Source organism: Bradysia coprophila, unplaced genomic scaffold (genome assembly GCF_014529535.1).
Source record: "Bradysia coprophila strain Holo2 unplaced genomic scaffold, BU_Bcop_v1 contig_324, whole genome shotgun sequence".
NCBI lineage: Eukaryota > Metazoa > Arthropoda > Insecta > Diptera > Sciaridae > Bradysia > Bradysia coprophila.
Window position 1 is genome coordinate 2,449,501 of NW_023503584.1, and position 22,010 is coordinate 2,471,510.

The following is a 22,010-nucleotide window of genomic DNA, read 5'->3' on the forward strand; positions in this document are numbered from 1 at the left end:
TAATACAATAATGGCACCTGGCCGCTACGTTTGGAAAAATCCAAAAGAGGTTCCTTCGGGAAAGTAGTGGCAAATTAAATACTGAACAATAATCCAAAAAGAAATTTTCATTTTCAAGACAAACTTTGGAAGGTATTTAAATTTAACTTGCAAATTCATAACTACCCCTGAAACAAAATTGGAAAATGTGTGGAAAATTGGAAAATTTTAGGATCCTGAAAAAAAGCTTGAACCTTCCTCTTTCATTTGAGCTATATATCACCACGATAGGTGAATAAATCATTTCAAAATAATTCATTCAAGTTGCCTCTACATTGAAAACTTTGAATAGGGGTGGAGGGGTTAAGGGTGGGTTTTTTAAGGGCTAATAATCGTTTTTAAAATCTACATATCAATATTAATCCCCAAAAATTTTTTTAAAAAACATTTTTGGTAGTGGACTTGCGTCACGCCCGCTAACTAACGTGCGGGCATGATCACTGGTTCAAAGCACACCATTCTACTATAGTTTGCTCTATTTTTAAACTATGTACCCACACTACCAATACCCTCTCAAGCAACCAAACTTCGTTTTGACGCAGTCAAAATACCACCTTACTTTGACAAATGTGACACTGACTTTTTCTTGTAATAGAGTTGCCGTGCCGCGCTCTTTTTTAAAGCAATATTGACGTCACTCGAAAAAGACAAACTTTAAACTTTATTTCATTTTTGCACACCAAAATAACGGAGCAACACACAAAAAAACACGTCACAATCACAAATTATTCATTTTCGAACACCGAAATGGTTAATCAAGACGTAATATTTTCAACATAAAAAATGAAATCGCTGCTCATACTTCAATTAAATTATTTTTAAAAGTGTAAAATTTTCTATGACAGAATACACTGTAAAGTTTTACCACCTTAATTTTCCTAGTTTAGTTGCTAGAGAGGGTATTGGCACCAAGGCTGTATACTTTCAAGGCTGTATACTTTGGGGAGGTCACGCAGATACAGATACGCGGGTTACACACCACAGTTGATGATAAAATGGCCGATTTCATACAAAAATTCACCTACTCTGATGATTCTCGTCGTCTTGATGATGTGGTGAAAATTTTTACATGTAAAATCATCAGAAGTGGTGTGTTCCCGCGTATCTAATAAAATGGCGGTCTGCGTGACCTCCCCAAAGTATACAGCCTTGATTGGCACTACACACCAAAAATCATTGTTGTAAATTCACACAGCGACACCAAAATACACCCAACGCATGGCATTATTGCTAACACGGAAATCATTTCAAGTATAATGAACTCATGGTAGACCCTGTGTTTCCTTCAGGAGGCTTGTTTACTTTGTGTGAGTTAAACAACACAACACATGCAATTTTGTTTGCGTAAAATAGACCTCACATTTGACATTTATGCCTAACTCAAGGCACTTCAAGCATGAGTGGTATTTTAAATAGGGTAATGTAACACTGAGACTTGACAGTGTGTCACATATCTGCAAAAAAAATATTTCAAACAAAACAGATATCTATTTGACAGCTGTCGACTTTTGATCACTTTTGCTTGAAGTTCGTTGCCTAAAGTCAAATTTAGGTTCATTTGGGTTTTCAATGTAATAAAACTACAGTAAGTTTAATTGGACTGGACGCTAGTATCCAATAACTAACAGCAATATGTTTCGTCACTCCTGATTATGTTTGCTTAGAAAATAAAGTTTCCATTGATATCTTAGGCAAATGGTACTGAACGGTTCTATTTTCATAATATAAAAGCAATGATGACCATATCATTTCATGAAACAGTTTGCCCATAACAGTTTCTGAAATGGTGTTACATATATCAAGTGTTTGGATATAACATATGAGAAAGGTCCATCACAGTCATTGTTTGAATCAAGATTTCCATTATAATTAATATTTTATCTCATACTCAGTAAATAACCCTAAAATGAATGTGAAATAATAATACGTTGTGTCTGTATAAGCACGTTCATCGTTCGTATGTAAGTATATTAAAGAAACGGATTTATGGAAGACATATCAAGTTGTATGTTTTTCGAGCAGCAGAGGTATTTTGATACTAAATTATGTTGAAACAACTTTTACTTAAATAACTTAATGTTTAATTGATTCGGTTTTGTTGGTAGTTTTATTTCTGTTTGATTTACTCATTGTGCTTAAGATAACAAATGTAGTTGGATCTGACGTGGGTTTATTGTACATAGAATATAACAAATCATTCTGATCCACACATACAAATAGAATTAGGTCGATTCGGAAAAAATAGTATAATCGTCGTAATCATTCAATTTAAGTGTACAATACCGAGTCAGAGTTTCCATTCATAATAGTCTCGATGTCGTTAGGTTTTTTTTTTTCTATTACTTTCGGTCTGCTTTATCCAATAATGCAAAATATATGCGAGGTAAAATGTAACAAAAGATGTTCAAAAGCTTTCATTTCATTTGAATACCAGTGTATTCGTAGAATGATGAGTTGTTCTTGTAAATTTGTGGATCGAGAGACCAGAGACAGAGACCAGAGAAAATTATACAATTGTTAAAACTTTCCCATGTGCAGAATGAGCACTAGCTGAATATCACCAGCTGGATCTACTAACACACACTTATTGTATGATAAACAATCAAAACACATTCTTAACAAAGTGTTTACTTCATTCATACGTTTTATGTGTGCGCATAGATGACGTTAACGTAGAAATGCACTGCATGTAGGTTGTCTTTGAATTGTTTACAGTACAAAGTGTTTTTGTTTATATACCAGCTGGTGATATTCAGCTGGTGCTCATTCTGCACATAGGAAACTTTTAGCAATTGTATTCACTTTTATTAGATTTCTTCATGTTTCTAGTAAAGTCTCAGCTTATTGCTCACATAATGTCTTCAAAGTTTTATTAGATTAGGTCTTCATACTTTATCGTTTTGGTGGAGCTGTTTTATCTGTCGCTGAATCTAATAAGATTTAATATTTGTGACGGAATTTATTGCCTTCATTGCATTACCAACGATTGAGTTTGAGATTTTTGAATTTTATGTTTTTTTGTGCATGCAGCGTGATTGCATTGTCATATAATTCTTTATTGTTGATAGAATAGCACTTCTCCTAGCATTAACATAGAAAATATTTGGAGGCTAATGAAATGAAAATAGGCTATGCATTTCTCTCGCTATGACAGTAGTGCGATTTACCACAAACAATGCATGCAATTACACACAAAAAATTAGAGGATTTTTGACGTTTGACGTACGAGTACTAAAGGATCATTGATAAATTATGTAACGCCTTTTCAGTGCTGTCATCAAAATTAAATCTTAAATAAATCAAGAAATACGAGCTCTATGAAGTTTAAACTATGTTCTACCCCCCAATATACCCTCTAAATCGGGATACGACATACTTTTAACTTCAAGGAGCTCCAATTTCTCGAGTTATTTAGGATTTAATTTTGATGACAGCACTGAAAAAGCATTACGAAAATTGCGTCACCATGGAAACGACATCGGATTAATTACAATTATCGGAAATTGCCATTCTCAGCAAATCGTAACGGCATTACAACTGTAGTCTTCGAGATAAGAAAACGATAATTACGGATATTAGACTCACAGTACGGAGAACTAACCGTTAACACCACTTTCCGATATTGCCATGGTTTATAAATTCTCTGTTCTGACTGATTTAAATTATGTTTAATAATCCACAGGATTATTATCCGTACGTGCAAATGGACAAATTGCCTTTGACGCAGCTACGTCTATAAATTATGCAAGACCAGTTCAACTAATCAAACAAATTTTCATTCAAAGGATTTGATTACCTTTGACATACTATACATCGAATTCCATTATTTAATGTCGTCGACTAGCAGAGAACATTCCACCACAGACACTATTATACAAGTCTTTCTGATGATTTACAATCGAGGAACAGTATTTTGCTGTGCACTTTTTTTCCGAATGATTACGGTAACCGATATATTTACATTTCCTAAAATCAATACAGCAAAGTTTGCCATTGTTCAATTTTATTGAAATCGAGAAATGAGGAAAGTACACGAAACATTTTTGAACGAAACAAATAGCGTACGTTTCCGCAGGATATAAACGATGATCGGTCCCGTTTCATACAGCTTTTACCTGGTGTATACCTCTCTATGTTTTATCTTGTCCTTTTCATGTGCTCACAAATTTCAATTATAAATATATATTCCACGAACAGTATTTGAATTGGTAATGATATAACCTTTATGATAAACTGAAATGTTACTCCTCAAAGGCATGCTCGGTGTGTATATAACGTTCATATTTTATATATCTTGGTAATTATTCTATCACTCATGCTTTTCATCATCTCATCATTGTCTATGTCAAAATGAAAAAGAATTTCCTTTTTTTCATTTCGGGGGAAAAAGACAAGAGAATTGAATTGCCTGAAGAAAATTGAATGTGAATTTGGAAAATTTTCAGTTAAACTTTTTTTTCCATGCTACTGTCGTCGTTCGAATTTCGTTTACTTTTCTTTCATTTATTTTTATTTTTGTTCTCCTGGTATACCGGGTTACCAACGACATACGAATATTCCATATACATTTTACGTATACATATTGAGAAGAATCTATTTCAATTTGATTACGAATTGATTTCACATAAATTTCGTTTTATTAACAGCTTCATTTAGACACTTTATCTTTTTGAATTTTTAGTATTACACTCAGTGGAATCAGCATATTTTTCCACATATTGTCCTATGTTTCGTGAGTGTGAGTTTCTCAATCCCAAGCAGGGCCTATTTCCAAAATTTATCAAAATTTCCAAAAATTTCCAAAAATTGCTAAAATTTCCAAAAAATTCAAAAAAAATTCCAAAATTTACCAAAAGTTTCCAAAATTTCCAAAGAAAATTACCAAAAATAGGCTCTGTTCCAAACCCATCTACGAAGCATACTTGTCGTGTAACTTAACCATGGTACTGTAATATCATCAGGTTTATACAAAATATTTCATTCTGTTATGAAAGAATTTCACGGTTTTCGTGTACGCAGCCACTACATTTGAATGTTTGATACGTATTCAGCTGTTTTCTAAGAACCGCTTTTTGTGAAAAATGAGAAACACACACTTGAAGTTTCCATTCGTTTTCGTTGATAATTTAAGTAAATCGATAACGTTTAGAATAACTCAATTCTACGTACAAAATACTTTATGAATGTAGTCTAAATCACAGAGATTCGATGTAAACGATACAATTGGCAATTCCAATTTTAGTGAAACACGAGTGATATATATTTGTTAATTTCGTTGATTTCAATGATTTTCTGTGGATTTTCTTTACTGGTTTTCTGAATTGTCAAATATTTCCAGCTGTTTTTAAGGATTTTCATTTTCATTTTTAAGATTTTCTAGGATTTCCAAGGATTCTTAGTTTCTGAAGGATTTTCTACGTTTTTACGATTTTGTAAGCTTTATTAAACTAACCTCATCAAAAGTTTTTACTTTTTGTGGGTTTCGTTTGTGTTTTATATGGGCGACACGCATTCCTCCACGTAGCAGTAGCGCTTGTCGACTCTTTACGCTTCTTTTGTTGACAACAAATGCAACGACGTGGAACAATTAAGACTGTAGAACGCTAAGTCAAAAAAAAAAATTAAGTTTATTTTACTGCGATTTACATCGTTTTTAAGGATTTGTTTCATTTTGAAGATTTTCTTGAAATTTTATGTTTGGTTTTATGACGACTTTCTGATAAGAGGATTTTGTGGTTTTCAAAAATTTTCAAACGATTTTTCTTTCGGTTGACACGACAGACAATATTCTACTTTATCCACCCCTCAGTGAAACGGAATTTCGCAGAATTGGTTTCACTTATTTAGTGACACTAAAATGTGCCATATAACAATGGTACGCTGGGATTCAAGATACCGTCGGATCTTTAATCAACTTGCCATGCGGTGATTCGGATAAACGCGTGCCACGCATTGTACGGTGAGGCTTAAAAATAGTAGTAGAGCGAGTAGAGCGACCTCGATGCAAAACGTGTTCATCAATATTTCTTGTACAGCATGAAGTATGGCATATTTGGTATCGTTGTAAAGCTGAGACTCTAAGCTACCATATGAGCAACCTTATTGACGGAAAATACTCATACCAGTAAGGTATTGAAGCGTCCAAAGTTCACCGAGGGTAGCCTAAAAGTGCAATCTCTGAAAATGTAACAAAAAACTTCGATTCAAAAATAATTTTTTTGCTGTTCAAAAGGGTTTGCAAAACTAGTCTGGAATCACCATTCAAAGGCTTCCTCGGTTGCTTCGCAAAGGAGATATCAGTCTTTCAACATGGTGACATTTTTACTTTTAGCTACTATTGCTCAATGAAGAAATTATCAAGAGCCATAATTTTTACACTGTAAATCTTAGAATTTGTCCCTCTTCGAATTCCAATATAAATCTCAAGTCCTCACTGTTCCACAAGCTCCGGCTAACGCTGGTGCTGGTTCTCAGGAACAGCTCAGGTTATTTTGCTAAAACTTGTTTACTTGAATAGCACTTCCCTTCTTTACCGTTAAAATTTGATGAATCGAAAATAGCTTCTGGTTTATATGGGGTTATATTGGGTGTCCAAGGATGTTAGAGTACACTTTTAGAACCGACAAACGAGTCGTTGTATAATCATTGAATCTATTACTTCTGTTTTATTCTAAGCATATCGTTTCGTCATTTAGCTGAACACTTTTCTGATTTCACAAATTGTTTGCATTTCTTGTACGTTTCTTGATGTACTATTTACCCTTTCATTCGACCATATCAATGACCATAATTAAGGCTAAAATTTCAACTGACAAGTTCCTAGCAAAAAATTAGTTGCACTTACGTCAATTATTCGAACGAATCGAAAACAAATTGTTTTCAGCAGCTGCTTTGCGATATGACGTGTTCGATTCCAGACCTCGCCTTCGGGTTTGTCTGGAAACCTCTCACTCGCTAAAAAAGACTTTTAGTCCAAGGTACGAAATATACTATTCTACTGGGAAAAGGTTTGATTTATTAAGAAAATTCCGTCTATCAGACACTTTTACCAATTTTTTATCCAGAGAAGTACTAGCAGTGCGACAATCTATAGTTCTTCCAGTCCTTCTAAAAGTAACTATGTCCATTGCATTGAAAGTAAAGAGAGTAGCTGTAAAACCATCACGATTTTTTAAGTCTACAATTTTAATTCATTAAATCAATAGCCGTTGTCAATTAAATAATCAGCAAGTTTTTCGACGATATTAGCCGCTTGTCCTGGCTGTAATTGGTGATTGTAAATAGCAATTATAATTGAACTCGATGTTCTGACGCAAATCGCACCATCGACACCCTTCTTTCCATAAATTGATCGGTCATCTGATTTAATAACAAGATATTTTTGACCGTCCAGGTAAAATGAGCCATAAGAACCATTAAAACGACCGACAAGTGTTTGTCTTTCGTTTTCAGTCGGATTGAAATTCGGCGATGCTGCCCAAACGGAACCATCGTCTTTGCCAATAATAGCTCCTTCTATGAAACCTGCATCCAACAGATTACTATCGACATATGACTGCCACGAACCCTGACTGCTGACAATTCCGATTAGTAAAAATGCAGCGAATGCGAGTATGCAAATTTTGGTAGAATGCATGACGAGATTATCTGAAAAATCGATTTGCAATTTTATTTAAATTTTGTAGAATCTCTACAATATTTTCAGAGGATCCGAGAATTTATAGTAGAATTATTCATAAAAGAACAGCAAAACCATAAAACAACAACCGCATTGAATTGAAACTCAAAACACTGCGTTCTATACTCACAATTAATTCGGTTTACTCTCCTTCTCAGCACAACAAGTATTTGAACAATAAATATCACCCAGGTCAGCTCAAAGTTTTATATTTGATAAAACAGGAAACTCTTGAAAAACTACAATATCACGACGTTGTACCAACACTTTAGTATGTCGTGACAATATCAATTAACAGAAGCTCAAATCGAACTGAATTCAAAATTATTGTAATTTTAAATTTATATTAAATACCCTGGAGCATTTGTTTTTATCACGCCTATTGACGTCAATTGATCTGAATTTGAAGGTTGTATGAAGGTATGTGGATAAAACTGCAACACGTTTCTGGTTGCTCAGTAAAAAAAATATTCCATTCTAAGTAGATCGTAATTGTTTTCATCACGGCAGAGTAAAATAAACCAGGCAGGAGCGGTTCATTTTCGAAACGACAAATAAGGGACCTAATACACTGTATGAAAATGAACTCAAATGAACACTGACATAAGTTGAAAAATTTTATTTGTAAAAAATATAGAAAATATAAAATATAAAAAATATACTAGATTGTTCAGGTTCCTAGTCAAATCAGCGCTCCTGCCTGGTTAACTTTACTCTGTCGTGTTTTCATTCGACAGAAATGAAACTTCAAATTTAGGTCACAAATGTGCGACAACAAATCACACTTACAACATTTCTACTGAAAAACATTAACTAGACTTACTCGTAAATGGACAATTAGACTGGAGCACTCAGAGAAACTAATGCTTGATTTCCACTTACGCCGTGTACGCTCCATTTGCTCTCCGTTTACGGTTTGAACAAAAGAAAAGAGTTTTCGTTCAACGGAGGCAAGATGGCGTAAGTGGAAATCAAGCATAACTCTAAGCTTTGAACGTACAGCCGCCAATGCACTGTCTAGCCACCGAAGCTGACTTTGACGTCATTCAAACAGAGAACTGAACAGATAAAAGTTGGCTATTATTTTTCATACAATGCCTATCAAAAATTTCTTTTTAAATAGCCAACAGATGTGTGTTTGGCCTTCGAATTGAGTGATGTCAAAGTCAGCTTCTATAGTTATGTCAAAGTCAGCTTCGGTGCTTGACAGTGCTATGGAGCAGCTCAAAAAATGTCTCCTAGTCGCGGTTACAAACGGACTCAGTCAAATTTGAAGAATTTTTCTCTTGGATGTCTTTTTGAATTTCGCGAATTGTAGCCCAGACGAAGTTAGCGATGGGGAAACAACAACGGAAAATCCTGTCCCACCATTCGACTATATTTTCCCTTTATTCGCTCATAACTTGCGCTCGTCAGTTCCACTCATACGCTCGTATTTCACTTCATTCGCTCCAACGGCTAATGCAGCCTGTCCCACCATTCGCACTTGTTGTTTCCTCATCGGAAGTGAGATTAATACTTCGGAGACATGCTTTTTTTGACGAGTTGGTGATTGTCAAGCCGTTCCATTCTTTTTATTGCTATCATGCACAAAGAAATTGCCGAAGGCAATATCGAAAGCCCCGTACGAAGTAAAATTTCGAAAATTCCTATATTTGAACAGCTATATTTACCTATATTTCACTATAAACATTTTATCACATACGCGCGATGTTCGGATGTCAAAATTACTTAACTAGAAGAATAAAATCAAAAATTACACTTCAGTTCTATGTTGTTGTCTCGTTTTCGCTTATGTGATAATATATATTACAGATGAATATGCTTATAATATAGCTGAAATTAGCTCTATATGCCTGTATATACACTCGCGGAATTTTGAAAACCGACACATTTTCTGTTTTGTGTTTTACTGGTTTTTTGTGAATTTCGCACGTTTTTTTATATGGAGAAATCAGAAACTCAAAACTTTTCAAAATTCTGTTCGTGTAGCTCAATATAGCTGTAGATAGGAATGCTTGAAACACCCCACACACCAATTACCAATTACTTGTCTGGTAACAGAAACTCTCTTAGTACCATTTTTTCCAAGATATTTCACTTTAAAAAAAATCCAACACGGCCTCGGCAGCCATTTTGTAAGGAGACCGGAAATAGTACTGATACTTTACATTCGTTAATACCTTTCAAACAAAAAAAAATCATGAAATTCGGTCAAAATTTACTCGAGCTATTGGCAAAAACCACCGGTAGCCGGATATGAGCTCACTCCAATTCCATAAACTTTTTTTCCCTGATTGGTACGGTCAATACCTATCTAATAAAGCGAAAGTAGTCGAAATCGGTTCAAATTTGGCCGACCTACAAGCAAAAACTGCTTGCCGCCTTGCACCTGGTTCACACCAACTCTAACTCACGATTCGGTCATCCGAATTGTATAAACTTTCTTTTGTTGACACCTGTGGTCCAAATTTGTCAATTGTCCAATTGTGAAACATCATGACGAGAAACGAAAATTGGCATAAAAAATCGGAGATACGCCGGTTTCTTGGGCTAGCACAAAATCAGAGAATAAAATTGACCCAAAATGAAAGCCTCTCTTGACATTTAATTTAGATTTTTTTTCCCTTTCCTAAATTGTTTTAATTAATGCTCAAGAGTCCAAACAATGCAGTAAGTATTACGATAACATAGACTCTGGCCTACGACGCCCAAGGTTAAGATTTTCTCCCGAGAAAATTTGCTACCCTACTGTGCACTCTGTACCATCATATCTTCTGTACATTTTTCCCGCATATGTTTATGTGTCACATTTTTCAATGAAAACAAATTACTTTTCATGCTTCGGGGCCGAAAATGAGGGCAATTTTTCGAATTTTCTCGGGTTTCCGGCCCTCTGCATGAAAACTCACATGTGCACCTGTTTGGGACGGTTGATTTAAGGCACTTTCGCTTGTAAGCCTCACTTCGTTCGGCCTACAATCCGCGAAATTGCCTAAAATCAATCGTCCAAAACAGGTACACAAATGACTATTCATTGTTCTTCGACGAACAGTAAAAATGTTTTTACATGCTTGCTAAGCGGGGCGAAAAAGAAATGTAAACCCACGGGGCGAAAGCTATCGCTTTCGCCCCTTGAATTTGACATTTCTTACTTTCGCCCTGCTTAGCAAGCATGTAAAACTATATACGTCACTCGGAAAGTATCTCCCTTGTAACGTAATGTACTATTTTTTCCGTTTCCTTCAAAGTTTTTCTTCTCCCTCCACATATTGGTATTGGTGTCTCATTCAGAATACATAATTCGTACGGTAAATATAAGGTCGTTTACAACGTACCATTTTTCTTCCAAACAATAATAAAACCAATGCCTGGAAGAAGAAGACAAAATCTGAACCGGAAATAACGTCGAGGGTTGTTTTGCTAAGTTTATGGTATCCGGAAAATGGTTATTATACGTCATTCCATTACACGCGTGTGTAGGCATCATAAAGACAAGGAATGTAGATTTATTTACCTGTCTAAAAGGTCAATATCTATAGGGGAAAATTACTCGGGAATTCACAGATTATGGCAAGATATTTAATTTACCGAATCAATTTTGGGGAATAGTTGTTCCCTTGCAACGAAATATTTTGTAAACATCCCCATTGATCCCCTTTGCTATCATATACTATGGAATGGACGACTATATAGTGTTAGTGTCAGTCAATATGCGACATATTTCTCATTTTACATTCTTTGTTCTGTCGTACCCATGGAGTTTCAGATACGGTACTTGTCCTAATTGAAACGAGCATCTGTCGTTTTGCACTATTACTGTCTTCTGTCTAATTATAATAACGAGCGATGCATTTTCCGAAAGCATTTAGAGTGCACCGGTTAATCACAAACGAAGAGTGTAAGCTTTCAAATGCTAAAAATACACTTCTCGTCTTAATAGTATCAATCTATCACTGTTGTAGGTGCTGCAATAAATGTAGAACATCATCAATGAAGCAGAAATTCGATCCATTGAGTTCGTGTTACACAATCGTTATCGTAATTACGATTCGAAAAAAGTATCCTATAACAATGCGACTCCGCACTACAAATCGTGCTTTGTTATGCAACACAATATTATCGGATTGAAACAGTTCCAAAGCATCACGACGGACACACCTCCTCTCTTTGTGCTCGTTGAACGAATTACATTGATTGAAATCAATTTGTCACATCTATAAGTAAAATTGATCGGCGTGTCACGTTCCAATATAAAATTGGCGAAAGCATTCCTTTGTAACCCCAGTTTCTTTGGATGTTTTGTGATCGAACAGAACGTTAAGTATTTTGATGAGTGGATCTTTAAGCATCAAAACCAACATTCTGATGATTGCTACAAGCAAAAATATATGTTGACATGTGACGTAACTCATCAGTTCATTGGTTCAAGTTAATGTTTTCCCTCGAAATCAGACACGAAAGGCAAAAGTTGCTAGGTGAATTGAACCAAATATTTTCTGATTACGAGTGATTGAATAGACAAAAATGATAAGTTTCAGCCCCTCACGAAGCGATGGCTTCGTGATGCTATTTGTTACATTGTCCGACTGTCCTTGAAAAATAATTTCGAAGTTTTTTCCAAGTTATATCAAAAAGGTAGAGGATATCGTTGGGGTAGATGAAATCCCCGAACGTAGGGCAATCTCGAGTAATCGATTGTGTAGAAGGCAGGTCAATTTTTAATAATTAATTTTTGGACAGTCTATTTCATAAGTTCTCTTCCTTAACGGTTCATGGTTGGTTTTTCCATAAATGTAGAAACAATATTCACTAGAATCTTACGCATCGTACGGGGCACTATACAGCTGCCATACTTATATTTTGGAATTAAACAAAATGGAAGCAGAAAACAAGGAGTAAATGTTCAATGATGACCATATTTCCAACTCACTAAACTGTTGGAATCACTCAAACATTTAACTTTGCTATGGTCAGTGGTTTTTGAAATCTACTCAGAGCAAAAATTTACTTATCGAGGAGAAATAGAAGTTGATGTTTAGTGTGTCGTCATATCGTTGTACGTTCCACAAACTTAACGACACAACCAATATTTACAATTTCTCATATTCAAATAGATTTTGTAAATAAAATGTTCATGAAAATGAAATTTCAGCACTTAACATTATAGAAGAGAAGAAGTTAATTCATAAAATTGTTCCTTTGATTGCTGAACAAATTAGAGTAAATATTTAGTTGTCTCAGCGTATTCACATTTAATTTAACAACTCAAGTCTCACAAGCACTACATAAATTCGGTTAAATTGCTGAATCGTTGGAAAATCGTTGTTTAATTTTAACGTTAAATCCGTCAATGTTCATTCGCAAATGTCGGAAGTCGGAAGGATTAGTGTAATCGAGTTTGGTGTTTTAATCTTCAAGCAGTTAAATTGATTCACCTGTTTAGTCTGACACGTTAAGCCAAATAAGATGAATCTTTTCAACGCAAATGGAAGAATTTTTGATTAAACTAATGAAGTAAAAGATTTTATATCGACCAAAGTCTAATCAAGTACTAGATTCGGTTATTATGCCGTTCCATCATTACATGCTTGTCGTCTGTGAAAACTTTTCACTTGGAAAAGTTTGTTGCAAATTTCGCAATGTTACTCAAAATAAAGTAAAAAATTACTGAACTTATTACCTAAATCTATAAATAGGATTTAGTGGTTTGTATCATAAGCGTTGCTAAGTATCAATGATTAACTCAAAAAGCTTTATTTTACTAGTGCGCAAAATATGGATACAATGTTGTATTTTCGTACAGAAAAAGGTATTCAGAAAATCCGGTGACTATTTCACCTCAACTAAAAAATCCATTTATAGAAGGAAATAGAACACACAAACATATCTGCTCAACGTTGTACCTTTAAATCAGTGCAACTCCTTGTCTTACAGAATCTTTCCTGCATTGTATATAGCAACCAGACATTTGTGCCACTCTCAATTTCGACGGGAAAAGGGATCGGTTGATTGGAATTTGTATATATGCCGATGTTGATATTTGCTCAATAAATAAGGATATTGTATCCGTTATACCCTTTTTTTATCTCGGATATTTGCATTTGGCTTCCTCGACCACATAAATATCGTTCAACATATAATTTAAAATAGATTCAACATTAGATAAAGAGGAATGTGGATCCTTTTTCAGATACATCCAAGTAATTCTATTCCTTTTGAAAATATAGTTTAGTATAGTTCTGCTGTTCTGCATCCGTGTGTATCTAATAATAGCAATGAAAATAGAAAAAAATATCACTCTCCAGTTACATCGATTCCCATGTACACCTCACGAAATTTAATAAAAAGTTGTCATCAATCCACACGAACGCAAACTTTTCCCGATGGTAGTCTCGTTGTAAAAATTATTTGTTTTTAGAAGTTGAAAAATGCGAAAAAATATTTGTTAAAATTCAATCCAAGTGGAAAGTGCACGTCGCGTCGCCCAAGTTTCTGTTGTTTATCGCTTTGTATGCACCGAGGGACGTTACACAGTTATTATTATTTAATTTCATTTAACGGTGGAATGGCTTGTGAATATATCAGAGCGGAAAAGGAAGACAATGCCATACTGCTATAATTTAATGTAAACTTTCTCATAAATATTGGATGTGTTGCATTGAATATTTGTGAATAATTTTGTCGTTTGAATAGAAAATTCAGACCTCATCGCTTTCTTATTCAAGTAATTCAATTGCATTTGTAGTCTTGAGTATGTAACTAAAAAAATCTTAAGAATAACCTCGGAAGTTTCTCAAGGCCGTGTCGAGAGTGTCGAGAGCGTTTGTTTCTAATAAATAAGCAGTTACGAACATACACACATCGTATTGAGATGTATTGATCTAGGACTTCATTTGTTCAGGTTCAGAAGTCTAGGTCTGCGTGTTTGATACGTTGCCCTTCGCTAGTTTGAGCTTACGTTTTGTTTAAATAAAAGCGTTGTAACCAGACCTCAACGTCTAATAAACCAGTCTTTAAAATATATGTGGATCTAGAATATTGGTGTACCGATTGGACACATTTTTATGCTATTAATTACAGTCTGATGAAGCTCTAGATAAACCGAGCGAAATATTGCACTAAAATCAAACAGTTTTTTTTCAATCCGCCGCTAGTCCCGTGTCAACAAGGAAACATTGGACACTTATGAGCAGAAGGACTTTTTCTGGGAAAACGTTTTCACTTATTTTCTAGAACTTCCCTAGTATTTCCCATGTTTTACTTAATTTTTCTAATAAAATAATTTTAGAAAAATTTGAAAAAATTTAGGAAAGTATGGAACATGTTCTCCCAAAAATAGTCCCTGCTTATAAGTGTGTAACTACATGTAAGTCATTTAGCATGATTTGGTTCATATATCTTTCTTATTCCCCAATTTCACTTTATTAGTTGGATTGGCTTTATGAATTGGTTCATAAAGTCTAACAGACAAAAATAGACTCGAGTCCTGCATCCTCCTCACCATCTTACGTAACATCTTTGTGTGAACATCCGTTTGAGCATCCGCTTCAGTATTTCCGTGTTTACTTTTGAAAATAACTTTATCTTTTATATTCCAAATCAACTTGCGTTGTCATTCGACAAACCATTGCATTTATACATAAACTCTCAACGACTTTCTATCAACAAAAGGATGATACGTTGTGGTAATACCTCAATCTTTCTACTCAAAATATTATACTTCCTCGTACGAAATGATTCGAATATATTACTCATTGCATGTGGAAGACTCGCTATTTTACTATATTTATTTACACTTATTTCCCTTTTATCTACCGTAATGAGATACGACATTACAGAAACGGTAATCTGTCTGTTTCAGGTGGCTGAATACAGTATTCTCAACTAAACGCAGTGAACACATAAAAGATTTTAAGATTAAATCGAATTCACTCGCTTCCAAGGGAATGTTAGCGAGGGTGAAAGATAAGACTCATTGAAGGTGCTACAAACGAAACCTTTTTTATTCATGAACGAAATGCAACATTGCATGTCATTTGAAAAGAACATTTTATTCGTCCTTCTGCCTGCACTCAAACGAAAAGTATACTTCACAATTTTTAAGGTTTAGTAAATATTGATTGATACGTTTCCATGCATAATCAGAACAGGTGCTTGTACTCAATGCGAACGAAAAAAAAAAACGGATATTAAAGCTCTCCGGCAATTATTCGATTCGCGTATACTTACTTTGGGTTCGTGTATAATAAATGCGGGCGGACTGTAAAACGTTTATTTGTACGTCGATAAAACCGTTTAAACTTCCCCATGTTTCGTTTGCGTTTCCCGTAAACTTTGAAATCATCATTTACATTTTTAATCTCTTTTTAATTAATTTAAATTTAGCTCATCACACTTTAAATGCTCTCCGTTTATATAATATCTGAAATTTATCCACCAGCGCGTTGAATGTCATTTAAATATTTGCTTGTTGAGCTCGCTTTATCCCAATTTATTTTTATACCTACACATTTGTGGCTCTGTTTCGCTAGACTAGATTCACCAAATGGGTTATGCGGATACTTTATTTCGCTGTGTACTTTTGTTGTAATGGCATTTCGGGTGAAAGTCTGGTATTCGACGAATTTTGAATGAAAAAATTAGTGAAGATTTAATATCATAACGGAATATCGTTGCGTATTCTATGCTGCATTTTATTTTTTGTATGTTATTGACCAATTTATTGGTGAGATGTAGAGCTGTTGTTTGCACATTCATATCTAATAAATAACATTCACTTGTGTTCATGATTTTCAACTCTGATAGGTTCGCGAATTCAATAAAATTAAATTGAATAGAGGTCCCATTTGATGAGAGTCATCTCTTCGAGCTCACCAAATTTAATGGGAAATTATTCATCGAAGTGACCTGACCTACCTAATAGGACCTAGTCTTGAGCAAATGACATTCAAAGATAAGACAACAATTACGTAGTTAGTTCGATACGTTAGATATCAGTCGAAAACACTCAAAGAGTAAAAGTGACGCAAGTCCCTGTGCATACTTCCAAAACAACTGATATCGCTGTACGCAAAAATTGTGAAAACAAAAATTAAACCGAAAAATTCTAGAAGAAAAATTTTGCATCACAAAGTGGCAACACGCGCCCATGATATACTTAATATTGAAAAGAATGTCAATTATTTCTATTTCGGTACAGATGTTTTTGCAAGTCACTGTTTACCCAATTGGTCCTTGAAAAATTTCCACTCAGTTTATGGACGTAAAAGAAGATTTTATTTAAAAATATTATTGAAAATTTTGTAGAAAAAATCTGAATAAATAACAGATCATCTCTGAAACCGATATTTTCGGTTAATTTTTGAAAACATACGTAGCGACCTGTACAAAGGGTGTACGTAATATTTATTAGTTAGTTTTGTACATAAAGGTCATATTTTTTGCAACTGAACCTGCATGATATTAGGTTTCTTATGTTCATGTTATATTTTGTAAATGGTAGCATAAGTTCCTCATGTTCCATGTTGCACAAGACAGCAAAGGTTTCTTATGTTCCATTAGGTAAAAAAAGCAAATGTTTCTTATGATACATGTTGTAAAAGCTCCAGGGGCGCCGACTTCTAAGGACAAGCGAGGCTCGGGCACCACTACTCGAATGATGAGCACCACTACATCTTTCCAGTTTTACTTGAAAGAGCACCACAACATCTTTCCAGTTTTACTTGAAAGAGCACCACTATACTCCCAGATTCGCTTGTTGTGTGAGCACCACTACTCCCAAACACAAGTCGGCGTCCCTGAAAGCTCCTTATCTTTCATTTTGTAAATGGTAGCATAAGTTCCTTATGTTCCATGTTTTACAATTCAGAATAGTTTTCTTATGTTCCATTTTGTAAAAGTAAGGACGAATTCATCATGTTGTAAATCATAGCATGAGTTCCTCTTGTTACATGTTGTACAATGCAGCATAGGTTTTTTATGTTCGATTTTGTAAAAGGGAGTATAAGTTTCTTGTGTTCCATGTTGTAAAAGGAAGCATAAGTTCCTTATGTTATGTTCCACTTTGTCAACTTTTTTCTTTAAATAATGCGGAATATACTGGTGAATATTTATATAACATCTAAGAGTATAACACCTAGGTGAATAGATTTTGTATTCAATTTACATTCGTGTGCGAATAGTCTGACAATTGATTGTTCGCACACGACTGCGAATAGTCTTACACTTCGAATTATGAAATGGTGCATTGGGTGGTCAGATAAAGCATTTAATGGAACAATAAAATTCTCATTTTAAACTCTACTTCCGGTACAGTTTTCCAATTAACTAGTAACTGCTAAACAACAATTCAATTCTTTTTATTTATTAAATTTGCTTCAACTAAAAGTTCTGGGAATACGAAAAATATATTTGTCATAGAAATAACTTTAGCTTTCCCTTCGTTATCATGCGCATAGGACAATCGCCGTCAGCTATTTGTAAACAGTGGAAAAGTTTTCCACTTTCGTTTATTTATCGTTGTGACCCATAAAACATTTTTGAGAGCTAAATTGAATTCGTCCAGTGGATGGAAATCGCACCATATTCATTAGGTAAAATGGTAGATAAATTTCCCGGTATTTTTGTCATTGTTTTCAACGCCAATATCTCGTTTTCAATTACACTAAACTCATAATGCATGTTCAAACTTATACCAAAGCTTACTCAATATGTAGCCTTGTTTTGAGTGTTTGTTTGTTTGCTTTGTCTGTTGTTATTTTATCCTGCCTCCGGTAACAGACTAATAATTGTTAATGGTGTTTAATGAGGAAATCCGGTACGGTAATACGAATTATCAAATAATTTACTTGGCAGCGAGGACATCTAATGGTGGATCGCGAGGATTTGTAAACATTGTTGTATAATCTGGTCTGAGTTAATTGGTGTTGGAAATATATTGAGGGAGGTGAGGTCTACATTTAGGGATCTGCAATCAACATTTTATAAAGGGCAGAATTAGATTTCTGGTTAGGCTTATCAGAAAATCGCATGTCGAATACGATTGAAACTCAAAGTTCCGTGCGCATGAGATTTTTGTGAGTGGAAACAGTTCTGCCAATTGATTTGTTTACTCTGTTATGTTAACTCTACTCTCTACACGAATCTTAAGATTCATTTGAGGTCAGTGGTGGAATGTCGTTGGCAAAACTTATGACAATTCTTGTCAGATGAAAATCAAAGAAATCACTGTTCTTAAACATAAATTGAATTATTTTTAATTATTTAGATCTTGTATTCAAGTGATGGTGTTGTTTAGGACAATTTTGTTAAAACCAACAACGAAAATCAAAAGTAAAATTGGTTTGTTTACATCGGAGTATAGACACGAAATAACGCCATCTCTACTCAACGACTCTATATTCATCTCACACCCAACAATTCGAGTTAAATTTGTATTTCTTTGTCTGAGGTGTTTTTTAATCAAATTAATTTCGTGCTCCTTCTCGGAAGTCGTTCTGAAATATTTTAATGGGTTGATGGTGTAGTCAAATTCATTAAGATATCCTGCTGTGTACGAAGAAGTAAAAGATTCAAATCTTGTGTGGATATTATGATCTTATCAAATTACAAAAGGGAAGGATTTTGAGGTGGTTTTGAAGGAAAATTTTTGGAAAATGTAAACGTAAAGACTAAACGTCCTATTCGCGTACAATACACCAGAGAGATAATCCTGTCATCTATATGTAAAAGAATAGAAGCTAAAGCAACACACCGATTAAAATCATGTTTGATGAACAACTCCACGCGTACGATTGTAGTAGGATAGTGTAAGTAAAGTGTAGGTATCATAGCCAATGTTTACCAACAAAAGGCACTCAACATCCTTTGTACGCATTTGTGTTGTTGTATTAACGTCTTATTGTGACGGTATTTTTTCAAAACAATTTTTCCTTTCAACATGTCTAAGTTAATTTTTGCGCTGCGAAAAAATTTCACATCTTGAACTGTACACAGTAAATCAGATAAAATCGTCTTCTGAAGCGTTTTACAGCTCGTAGAGCTGTGCGCATTTATTTACGTTTATAAAATGCCGAGAAAATATTCTATCAAAGAATCAGAAAACACGATACGTATACCTTGCCTGTATACCTTTCACATCATTTTTACACACTTACTTTAACTTTGCATTTTCTCTGGTTTTGTAAGTGTATTTAAGTTCTATTGTTGAAAGGGAAGTACATTGAAAATGTACATATAAAATACCCATATAAAAGACATATAACGATGGGGAAAAAGTGGTCTTTTGTAATGCTGTTTATATTGGAAATAAAATTGTGATGTTAAAAATTTGAGAAGCAATTCAAAGTAAAAGACGTTTAGGATTTGAAAGAACATTTTTTTATGGTAGAGATCTATAAGAGGATTGAGTTGTTCTATTGGTTGTTTGGCTGCTAAAAAAACGCTGAGTTTTACCGGAAATTATGGTAATGCACGACTGTTAATTGGAAATGTCTACTGATTACCATGACATTCAACTGATTTGAATTATTTAGACGCAGAAACTTTGGACTATTTGTTCAATTGTCTAGCCAGTATACAGAACAATATTACAAAAAAAAATTTTTTTACTTTGGAACATATTTAAGAAATTATTTAACTTTAACCTTAAATTTAAAACATCAATTTGAAGAAAAGTCGGAAAAGTCTTAAACGATTTGGAAAATTTTGAAAATCTAACTGCGCCAAAAAACTTTGAACCTTTACCTTTAAAATGAGCTATCACACGTATCTCTCGGTTTCACACAGCCCTGTCAATAATTCGACAAAGACACCTCTGCATTTAAACTTTTAAGAGGTGGGGAGGGGAAGGATGAGGAGGAATGCTTTATCTCTTCTTCGGAAAATTATTTCTTCGATGTACCCAACAACCTCCAATCACTCGTTTGCAGGAACTCGCTCGGTAAACGTTCCTTAAGAGAATTTGCGTTATCGACTACACTATAACGAGACATGAACATGTAAAATTGTAGAAGTAGAACACATCAATCTATTTGGGTCAATTCGACAAAATAATAACTAAAGTTCCACTTAATTCAGGATGGCATAAATACGTTATATCATTTTGTAGCCGACACTGTTAAATAAATTCTCATAGCATAAGCAAAACCTCTCTCTCCATAGTGGTAAAATAGTCATTGCCCTTGGTGCCTAACAGAACATTTACATTTAGCGCCCATCAAAAAAATATTTTAAAAATTTGGGGTTGTTGTATTGTGGCTGCAACGATGTACACACTGAATTACTCGTATGATGTAACCCAAATACGATTAGTTTGTGTGCATTATGTCTAGCCTACACTTAAGAGGAGATATCAGTTAAGCACATAACTTTCCTCAGATAGTATTAGCATACTTCGAGGCGATGTTCTGAAGTCACGTTAAGCCGATGGTCCAGATTGTACTTGTTACTTCTGAAGTTTGTTCCAAAATTTCTATGCAAAGATAAGAATTAGCTTGCGCAGATTCAGGATGGGTTACCGTTGGGAAATGGAAAAGTGAAAAACTACAAAACTTTAGTGATGTGGATTAATCGTTTTGCAGTGACTGACTTCACTTTACTGTTCTTCACTTTTGTTGCCTAGCTAACCTAATACTCAAAAAATTAGTTAGTCACCAATACATTCTTGTTCGAGTATTGGTACGCTTACCCTTTATGTTATCCACAAAACATCCACAACTAACCTACAGACTAAAGAGATCAGTTGATGTATGGGGATTTTAAAACAATATTTTGGGCAATCCATTTCCCTTCCATGAATGAAATGTGTTTGATGAATGAAAGTAACACCCACCGTTTGTTTCCATTCCATGTATTCCATCGAACCACAGACCATCAGTGTGGCGGCTGCGGACAATTCATTAGCCATCCCATCGGATGTTTTTCAGGCGATAAATACAAGTTTGGAATTACAATGTCTACTGGACGGTCATGCCGAACAATTAAATGAGGTAAATATGACAAACAAACAAATAAATGGAATAAATGGATCTTTTGTATTCCGCGTGAATGGCGCAATCAAATGCTATTCAGACAATCATTTAAAATTAAAAAGGTTAATGGGTGCAATCAATCATGCTATATACGCATTGTTTTCAATGAAGTGTATGACTCGATTCTGGATATAATACAAGGCCCCATGATGTTGCGAACCGTATTAAATTAAATCTAAATTATTTGCTTTTGCTTATTATAACATCATTGCTCCTGATATACACACAAGAAGCAAAAAAAATCAAAAATATGAACATTT

At 34.5% G+C, this 22,010-nt stretch overlaps 1 protein-coding gene and 1 long non-coding RNA gene across 3 annotated transcripts in view; one reads left to right on the plus strand and one right to left on the minus strand.

Annotated features, from left to right (window-relative positions):
* LOC119079434 (diuretic hormone receptor-like) overlaps positions 1-22,010 on the plus strand; it is a 99,144-nt gene that overhangs the window by 47,606 nt on the left and 29,528 nt on the right. For both annotated transcript variants that reach the window (XM_037187348.1, XM_037187347.1), the window contains exon 2: positions 21,589-21,708. In XM_037187348.1, coding sequence (XP_037043243.1) covers positions 21,589-21,708 — 120 coding nt within the window. The remainder of the gene's footprint in view (positions 1-21,588; positions 21,709-22,010) is intronic.
* Positions 7,207-8,026, minus strand: LOC119079437. Its single transcript, XR_005088170.1, has 2 exons — positions 7,848-8,026; positions 7,207-7,686 (listed from the first exon to the last, which is right to left on the minus strand). It is a non-coding gene; the product is annotated as an uncharacterized LOC119079437 (long non-coding RNA).